At 39.8% G+C, this 10,352-nt stretch overlaps 1 protein-coding gene across 1 annotated transcript; it reads right to left on the reverse strand.

Annotated features, from left to right (window-relative positions):
* Positions 1-5,542: 5,542 nt before the first annotated feature.
* On the reverse strand, positions 5,543-10,346 carry NDUFB3 (NADH:ubiquinone oxidoreductase subunit B3). The gene is made up of 3 exons (XM_009643558.2): positions 10,185-10,346; positions 9,116-9,257; positions 5,543-5,806 (listed from the first exon to the last, which is right to left on the reverse strand). Exons 2-3 carry the CDS (start codon positions 9,253-9,255, stop codon positions 5,650-5,652), a joined length of 297 nt encoding a protein of 98 aa, XP_009641853.1. The 5' UTR covers positions 9,256-9,257; positions 10,185-10,346; the 3' UTR covers positions 5,543-5,649.
* Between the last annotated feature and the right edge of the window lie 6 nt (positions 10,347-10,352).

The following is a 10,352-nucleotide window of genomic DNA, read 5'->3' on the forward strand; positions in this document are numbered from 1 at the left end:
TCCGTCCCTCCCTTTTGCGGTTGTTGGGGGGCCCGGAGCCGCCTCTACGCGTACGCAGAGACGCTGTTCAAGGCAGAGAGACCTCCCCTGCCTGAGGGACGAACAGGCTTTAGCCGCCTCACCATCATTATACATCTGCCGAGCCACGCTCACTGAACTCTTACGACTTTACTGTGAATCCGGCCGTTAAGTATTTTGGGGCGAGACAAGGGAAGGATTATGCTTTTCGTTTTGCTTTATATTGTACGTCAGGCGATGAAACTCGGAGCTGCGCAAACAAACCTGCCCAGGTCCCACAAGATGGCGGCGGGCCTGTGGCGGAAAAGGATGTTTCGTCCCGCGCGCAATCTCCCACCGGCACCCTTGGGTGTCGGTTACGTACAAAATGGCTTCCGACTAGCTGGGGCGGGGGGGTGTTAGCAGCGCTCTGGGGAGGAGGGTTTGGCAGCGGAGTGGTCTTGACGTGCGGAAAACGGACTCCACAATCTGTAAGATTGTAAAGTAGTTGTGTTTATTCAGCGCTGGGCAGCACGGCGGATAGTCCCACCAAAGTCATGCGCACCTCCACGTGGCAACTTGTCCTGTTTATATGTAGCAAAGTGTTACATATGCATGACGTTTCCCAATACGCCTATACATATGCATAACCTGTCCCGCTTCGTATTAAAATTAGCCCCAAGAAGTCATTTCCATAAACTCCTCCCCGCTGCGCTTGCTCAGTGCCTCCTTGTGGTGGTCGTCGGGGGTCGTGGGGATGAAGGCTGATGGCGCCTCTTCGTCACCGCTAGTAACCCCTTGTTCTTGCGCAGACTCAGTTGCTTCTTGGCTCTTGCCCAAACTGTAGGGTCGGTGTAAACCAGTTCTTAAGGTAAACTGGTTCTTATCAAAAACTGTCCTTCGTAAGGAGCAACAGATCTTCCTGCGTCAATTAGTTCTCATTCCTTCTAGTCTGGCAACATTGACAAACCATTATCTCTTGCTTCATCCCCTCCTGATTCTTCCCGTCCTTGAATAGGGTTCTAAATTTACTAAGTAACTATACTACTGACTTTAGCAAAACATCCAAACTAGACACTACTGACTTTAGCAAAGCATCAGCAAACTAGACAATAAGGCCTAAATCTTATGCAAGCTGTTTACATCTGGGGGTCTTTTGACCTTTAAGGTATCAGTCTTCAGTTTAGTATGTGCATAGATGTTTATGGGACCGTGCTTTTTATACCACTGCTGGTATGAGGGCAGACAAACCAGCTTTGTATTGGCCCCAGTAGCCGCTCAGTGGTAACAGACCGTTTTTCAGCGAGCAGTTACAGATGGGGTAAGTGTGGGCATGTGTTTTAGCGGGAATTTGTGTAGAAGCAAGCTCTTACTTGGCTCATGTCTTGCTCTATCACTCTTCATTCATAGAGTAATACTGTACAGGTGTGTGAAAATTGTATGCTTCCCATTGTATAATTTTCAGCAAATTTTAAGCAATGCCTTGTCCCTGTGGACTGGGTGTTATAATTCCCTTGGTATAAACTAGCAATTTCCATGAAGCAGTTTACTGTGAGGTGCTAGTATTGTAGCTGGAGCTGCTCTGTTAAAGGCCTAAAATGTAAAATTCTGGACTATTTTATCAGCTGAACTAGACAAAAGCCACCTCCATATGTGATGAAATTATACACATCATGTATATCTCCCAGTCAATGGATTTCAAAGCACTTACAAAACAGTAATTTTTGTGCTGCTAAAAATACAGCAGTGGAAGCACAGTACTCTGGGATAGCATGCTGTTGGGCAGAGTCACACTCTTTGGAACTGCAGGGAAAATGGAGGCAGAAAGTAATCACCTGCACCAGAATATGGTCGAGTACCAAGCAACTGCTCTGTGTTCTGAAAAAATACCTGGATTCCTACTGAAATTGTATGGTCAGTCTCTCAGTATCAGTCATTCAAGGATGTCACAGTATCCCTGCTTCTAAGACATAGCATTGGATCGGTGCTGATTCAGAAGGAAACGAGCTACCTGCTATGAATCAATATGCACACTTTCTCCTTGAATCTATTCCATACAATCATGTAAAGATGTGTACAGGTATTAGATATAATAGAAGAGTTTAAGGAGATGGTATGGCTGCAGGCTTATGAAAGAACAATTTTTTTTTTTTCCAAAAATGGTTGAATGATTTACTAATTTAACGCATCCATTACTTAAGCAACCAGTATACTCTTTTGTTTACTTGCTTCACTTTTCCCTTAATTTACCTAATTTTTATATGCTTATTAAACAGTTTTCACATTTGTATAGGCGGCGTTTATGAGTTGTATGCAAGTCTTTTTGTTTTATTCTTTCCCCTCGTTTCTAAGTTGAAATACTACATTGTCTTCATTGATAGGTTCTCATGTAAACTGAAACTGTAAATCAGTATAAATGTAGAACATAGAGCATACCAGTAAGGTTAGATGTAATTGAGAAGAGATGGTCCTGTATGTTTCAATGTAGAGGGCTTTGGATATTGATCTCTGGCTGGGACATATTTCTTTGATTTGCTTTTATAACAGGTTTTATCTATTTCATTTTGCAGATTCTCCTAGTTAATGTGAAACAAAAGAATTTATGCCTCCTGAAATACTATGAACCTGTCGTTTATGCTATGTATTTCAAAACCAGATTTGGTATGATCAGGGTGAGTGCATTACATTTGTATATATAAATGGTGTCACTAGTTTCATTTGTTATGTGTTGGTGTCACTTTTATTATTATTATTAAAAAAGGCTAAGTCACTAAGGGAAGAGATTATTTTCATGGGTTTTTCTTCTCCATTGGAACGATGGTAAAAGGATTATCTGACTTTCAGATTTCTATTATTTGGCCCACAACTGAGGATAGAGAACATATAGAACATCTGTAAAATCAGATCCCTGTCATATATGTAAAACAGTTTGGGTGAATCCCTGAATGTTTTGATACCCATGATGAAATCTGTAAATTTAATTGGAAGACAAGCATGGGTCCCGAGTATGTTCCTTGTAAAACCCCTTGAAGCAAACACTCCTAACTTCAATTAGCTGTATGCAGAAAATATACTTGCATTGATATAAAAAGTCTATCTAAAAATGCTGATCTGGCAAAGAATTAATTGCAGAATAGAAGCTCATAGTTAGAGAGCTCAACAAAAGATTTTGTAGGAAGTTTTTCAGGAGACATTTCAAGGCAGGTTAACAACACAAACACACAGCTACAGTCTGCTATTTAAACTGCAGCTGCCATGGGAACAGTTATTCTGTTATGCATTGAAATAGGAATTTCAGAGACGTCCAATTTATACGACAACGTAGTCACCATAGTATTGGAATAATTAAGCTGCTTTAACTTCTCCATAACATACAAATTTGGAAGATTATGCTGAATGATGTAAATATTATAGGTAGCATTAACAAAACCAATAGATAAATCGCAAGTATCTTTCCAGGTGAGCAGAAATAGCTCTCTGACTACCGATAGAGTTGGGATTTCCACTTGCATTGCAGAAAATGGAGCATCATCAGTTCTGTTTTTCAGAACTTAAGATACAGACAAAGTTTTCTTCACTGTGGTATTACAATCATATATGTTCCTCACCTGCAGGTGCCACTGCTGTTTGTGACCCTGGGTCTTTGCACTGTAACATATCTGTGCTGGTACAAAGCCTGTTTTAATGTAAGGACAGCCAGTGCTATGGTTACAGTGAAGACAGATTTGGTACTATTATTTTAATACACAGGAAACACTCCATCATACATACAGAAGAGCATGAAAACAAGCTTTCGCAACGAGAAACTAAATGGGACAGCAACTAGTACTTAGGTTTTTTTTAAGGCTTATGCTTTTGGAACAACAGAGTTGGGGCAGGGAGGAGCAGCCAGTCAGCGCACAAGTACTGCATACAAATTAAAATTACGAGGAGCAGCTGAAGTGAGAAGCACATATCTTAATTACAAGATTCACCAATACTGCATGTAATGCTAGCTGTGTTAATTGTTTTCCCGAACGACCATCTACAATTCAGTTATATTAATAAGTTTAGGCTTGGACCCAGATAGAAAACAAACAGTGAATACCAGCCTTTGAAAATGTATACTCTGGGTGGGACAGTCTAAGGAACAACATGGACATATTTTGTGCAATAGACATTACACAGTGGATTCTTGTTTTGTTTTGTTTTTTTTTCAGGGAACAGTGCAACTGGATAGGGATGCTTGAGAAAGAATTAGGCAAGAAAAGTTTAGTAGAACAAATGGTTGCCCTGTGAACAGTGCCTTGAGCAATGTCATACTGAGATGACAAACTCCACTGAAGAGCGCAGCTGCACTCCCACAAAAACAGATGTTTACTGCTCTAAAAATAAAGCTGTGTTACATCACTCAAAGATTGTGTGCTAATATAGATATTAAAAAAAAAATCTTTTAGCTGTTTTGGTAGGAACTTCAGGTTTTTTTTAAACCTGCAATTTGTGACATGATTACTTAAACTTTCCAGTTTCTTCACCATGTAAGTACATTATGTAATTGTCTAGTGTCATTTAAGTTTCTCGTTTGTCTAATTTTGCTTTTCTGTTTAGTGAGACAGATATCCTGTTGTTTGGATTGAAAAATGAGATAGTATACCCTCCTTAGCTTATGTTACTAATGGCATAAGAAAATTTATAATAGGATATTCAGCCAATTCTAATTCCTAGCATTGCAGAGGACATATACTGCCAACAGGCCCTTTTCTATTACAGTTCTCACTTCAGGCATTCTTAAAGCACTCCAGAAGCTGTTAGATAATTTAAGGAAAAAATAGGAAATTTTAAAAAAATTATTAAGATTATTAAGGTGTATAAATAAATAAACAAACAAGCCTGTGCCACTACAGATTTACAATGTAATACACCAGGACAAGGAAAAAAAGCAATTGAACCTTCTCTTTTTTTTCACATTACACTCAAGTATATTGGAAGTCATATTAAGAGAGTTATTGCTGAGTGAAACATTCTACTTTGCTTAATAAACAATGTGCTTAATGGCAGCAATGTAATTTTTAATTTCAGGATATTACACAGCAGATTATTTTGGTACATACTATTTGCCAAATTAATTAACTCTTCAATAGGATTAAGTATAAGCTTTGGTATTTTCATATACTTTGAGACAGTTCTGGGTACTCTCTAAAGCTTTAAGGTAATAGTTCTTTTTATTTAGAGACTTAAGAGTGAATAGTAACAAATTATACTTTTAAGAAGTGACAAGTCATTCATTACTACTTATCAGCAAATAATTATTATTAAACCTGTAATTAATGCAGTACAATTTTTCTCCTAAAAAAGCAACACACTTTCTCAATTTCATTAATAGAATGTTGGCAGGGCTTGAAAGAGCTGGGCCGATAGTTTCCTCTGTTCTTTAAAGGATGGTACAGCAAACCCAAGAGCGTATTTATGTCTTGTTTTTTTTCCCCCCAGACTGAAGTCAGGTAAATTGCTCTGATTATGTTTTTTGATCCTTCCACAAAAGTATAACAAAATCAAAGAAACATGCTGATTGCCTGTGATAGACTTTAATATGCATATTATAAATGCAGAGAGCACAGCAGGCTTATGTATGTTTCAGCTTAGTGATGAGTATTAAGTTGTCATATTTAATCTTCAGTGATGGCCTCCGTTCTTCTTTGGAGGAAACAGTGTATATTCAATGCCAAGAGCTATGACGAAAGCTGCAAATCCCCACTTGAGTCCCCTAGTAAAGACTTCTGTTAAGGTGACAGGTTTTGCAAAGCCACCCATATATCTCCAGGCTTCATTACTAGAAGAAAAATTAAACCAAAAGAATAAAACAAGATCAATGGAGCCACTGTGATAAACATTAACAGAGTATCTTTGTTCAGAAAAAAAGACGAAGGTATTTCAACTAGAGATAAATGATAAAAATGTTATGGTCTCAATGTAAGTATCATTTAAGTAACAAGGAGTTGCCACATGTAAAGTTCATACTAATTGTAACCCTTTATGCATATAATTTGAGATACAAGTAACACCAGCAAACAACACAATTCTAGAATCACCTCCCCAAACTTGTTATGTAGTTGTTGTCTTCTGTTTACTCTTTGGAACAAAATCAGAACCCACTAGCACATGCATGGAATGGAGCAAATACAAAGGTTAGACAGTATCTAGCCTAGTTAAAATCTTAAAAGGGAAAGTTTTTCAGCCTAGAAAGCTCATCCCAGTATGGAGGCACTTTCTGTTTTACAATACGATGTTTAACTATATTAAGGTAGTAATATTTTAGTAGGGCCAGCAGTGACAAGACAAGGGGTAATGGTTTTAAACTAAACCAGGGTAGGTTTAGACTAGATATAAGGAAGAAGTTCTTTACAATGAGGGTGGTGAAACACTGGAACAGGTTGCCCAGAGAGGTAGTGGAGGCCCCATCCCTGGAAACATTCAAGGCCAGGTTGGATGGGGCTCTGAGCAGCCTGATCTAGTTAGCGGTGTCCCTGCTCCTGCGGGGGGGTTGGACTGGATGACCTCTAGGAGTCCCTTCCAACCCAAAACATTCTATGATTCTATGATTCTATGATTCGGTCAGAAAAGCTTACTAGAATTGAAAAAATTGTGTTTAGCTAAAAAGCTACAGAATATTTACAAACTTCATACTGCCCTGTCTTACTGGTTTTGACCTATGTTGTTACTGAAACTTCTACTCACTGCTATAACTGATTACAAGTATTTATGTGTAGCACAACCAATGTAATCTATAGAAGAGACAAACTGTGTCCACCTTTAGAGACGCAAAGTCCTTAAGAAAAGGAAAAAAACATTTGCACAGAGACAAGCAATAAGATTAGAACCATAATTTCAGGAGAAGATAACAGTTTTTTTAAACAAGGGGGTCAAGTATTTATGTTCATAGACAATCCCTTTGTTCAGATGGTCTCTGTGGCTTGGGGTGAAGGAATATGGGCATGGTAGAGTATCTTCTAGATGACAGCATAAGATACTAATTGATAAAGACTTAGGTTTCCAAACAGGACATCTTTCACACAGCTTATTCTGTATTGAGTATGTACATGAATGTGCATTTGCTACAAAAGTGGAAAACTGATACCCTATTAAGAGGAACTTAACATATGAAAGAGGGGAGCCCCAGAGAGGGTTACTTTTTCAAGACTTGTAGTGCAAGGTATTAATGCAATCTTTTTGCAGATTACTGAAGTAAATAACTTGCTACTTTAATTTCTCCTTTGTTAAGGAAGATTGGCATGATACATGTAGTTGTCCTATGGAACTGAAACATTACCTTACATAAAATTGGAAAAGTTCAGGAGTAGTCATGTCATACTTCAACAGTTTGACTTTGTTCCTTACATAACTCCTCACATAACTGGCTCAATCCCCTTCTTGTACCAGAGAAACATAATTCTTTTTTTCTAGGAAGGGCAACAAATATTACACAAGCTCCTTTCCAGTTTGCTGTTTTGCAGCACTTCCTGAACAGTTGGATGTGTATGCACTAAAAGTCAGGTTAATGTACACTAAATTTATTTATGATATTAAGGTGTGTCCATTTTTTATGGGAATAAGCCTATTGCTTGCTAAAAACAATTTTGTCTGAAGCAAAGGGGGAAAAAAAAAAAAGCTAACACTGCTTGCACTACACAGAAAAAGGCAATGTAAATGTGACACAGGCCTGGAAAGTTCACTGGTAACCGATAATCCTAAGGACTCATAGCTGAAGTGATTCTTATCATCATCAAAACTATGTTTTACTCTATGCTTACAACCTTAAACTGTTTCAAAGGAAGGAAGAAAGTCTCTCAATCCCAAAACCCTCCAGAGGTGACAGCACATAACTTTTTAACAGATTACCTGTTTGCTCTTACATTTTCCTTGTAGTGAATTGAAGTAAAAACATTGCTATGAAGGCTCCTGGAATAGTTTGCTCATGCAGCTTTTCCCTTGCAGAAGAATCAAGACTACACAGCACATTTAGCATTTTTATTCCTGTCCTGGTTTCGGCTGGGATAGAGCTAATTTTCTTCATAGTAGCTAGCACAGTGCTGTGTTTTGGATTTAGTACCAGAAGAATGTTGATAACACACTGATGTTTTCAGCTGTTGCCAAGTAGTGCTCAGACTACTCAAGGACTTTTTGAGCTTCTCCTGCTTGCCCAGGTGCATAACAAGCTGGGAGTACAGCACAGCTAGCACAGCTAACCCAAACTGACCAAAGAGCTATTCCATACCATATAACGTCATGCGTGGGGGGGGGCGGTTAGTTCGGTCGGTCGGTCGCGGGGAGACCTTTATCTCAGCCCTCGGCTCTAACCTTTTATTTTCTTCCCGATTCTCTCCCCCATCCCACTGAGGGAGGGGGGGGAGTGAGCGAGCGGCTGTGTGGTGCTGAGTTGCCAGCCGGGTTAAACCACGACAATTCCCCAACATTAAAGAGTATTTGAGCAAAATATTACATAATTCATGACATGGGAGAAATATATTAAGCCCTGTTTTAACAGCTGCCTAAATGATCCAGAATTGCTCTAGCTAAAAAAAGAAGAGGTATGCATTATAGAGTGGGGCAACTTGAGGTAAAAATCTGATCTTCCATTCTGTCACTCACTGCTTAGTAAAATGAAACGCACAGCTGAATCACATTCCACATTGTACACCAGTATAGCTCTTCTTTTCAAATAAAGGCCTCCGGTTGTACATGAGGAATGCTATTCCTACTCAGAATGTCAACGTAAGTTCCATCAACTTCAGCAAGATCTGAGCACACAATCTCTGCTGAAAAGGGATAGGCTTACTCACATATGCAAGACCTAATATTACGCAAGTGTTTTGCTGGATGAGGTATTGGTCATTGTGCCTGATCTGTATCATCATGAAACATCACAAAGTGCAAGGGTGCCTTGCAAAATGTGGAGACTGGTCAAGGTGATGCAAGGTGCAACCTCCACGCAAAAAAGTAAACAAAGATTTAACTGAAATTCTGACTAATATATTCTAGACGCATTTTCACTGTTTTTACTAAGGAACAATCTGCAACAACAAGGTCCAGTTGATGCTACAAGATGACATATCAAGATTATTTTTTAAGCTCTTGCACTTACCGAGCCCACGGATCCCTAAGACCCCGTTTAGCTAGCCTTTCCTGGACCTTCTCTAGTGGAGTACCCTCTATCTTCCATTGCCTGTAGTCGGGGAGTTCCATTTTGCCATGGCCATGGCCATGTTCATTTCCATGCCCCATACCTACAAGAAAAGATAGGAGTTTTTTGTTTCTCAGAGAGTATCAGTACACTGTAGAACAAAGAGACTTTATGCTGCGTTTCAGAAGTTGGTGATTAAACACAGTAAGGCAAACTGTGCAGAGGTAAGTGTTACTGCATTGTACGTCACCACCACCATTACATTCATGAAGCAGTTATGTAAATTTTATGTGCCAGAAAAACAATTGTTTCCAACATTCATAAATGCCCTTTAGCGACACCAGGGCCCACCAACTTGCAAGCTTCCCAGAGTACATCGAAAGGTCAGAGTTCAGTTTGAAATTTCTAATTTAGGTATGGCAGAGCTATGATCATCAAGCTCTACAGAAAGACATGACTTGGCTCCTCCACTCCTTTTAAGTTGCCTCCAATTCAGTCAAATATAACTGCGGCAATAAACAGGTACAGGATAAATGAATGGACTAGCAGGTGCACCTTACTAGTCATGTCACGAGGCTGGCAAATACACGCTTTGAAAGAACTATGAAAATATTAAGGTTCTCCCTAAAAACAGTGATCAAGGCAGACGGGAAGGTGAACATCTTCAGTGAGTCATGAAGGACTGGAAGAAAATAACAATGGCTTTGAAGTCTTCATTTTCACAAAGCATCTGAAACTTCTTTGAGCCAGGATTTCCCCTTTTAACACATATCTACTAGCAAAGAACAGACTGAACATCCTTAATTTTTAGGAGAATTGACTGTGGCACAATGGTGCCAAGAACACAGCTTCAAAACCTGTAACTCTTGCAGACCCCAAGCCGTGGAGGCAAGCAAACAGGATTCTCTTGCAGAAGGAAACCTGAAGAAGAGTTCTAATGCTGTCATTACCCGAAAAGCTCCCCCAGAATTAAACCCCTGTCTACACCCTTGTCATAAAACCCCAAGACCTCTCTCCTATCCATACTTACCTCTCTACAAGAAAGGGGTTTAAGCGTAGGCGCACGCTAGCGCCCACACGCCGCGGACAGCGGGCTGCACTGCAGCACCAGCCGGGCACTCTCTTGCAGCAAAACCGGCTAAAGCAGGGCTGAAAGGCCGCCCCGAGATGGGGCAGGGAGGCCCCGCTCAGCGCCAGC

Source organism: Egretta garzetta, unplaced genomic scaffold (assembly GCF_000687185.1).
Source record: "Egretta garzetta isolate BGI_Z169 unplaced genomic scaffold, ASM68718v1 scaffold297, whole genome shotgun sequence".
Lineage (NCBI taxonomy): Eukaryota > Metazoa > Chordata > Aves > Pelecaniformes > Ardeidae > Egretta > Egretta garzetta.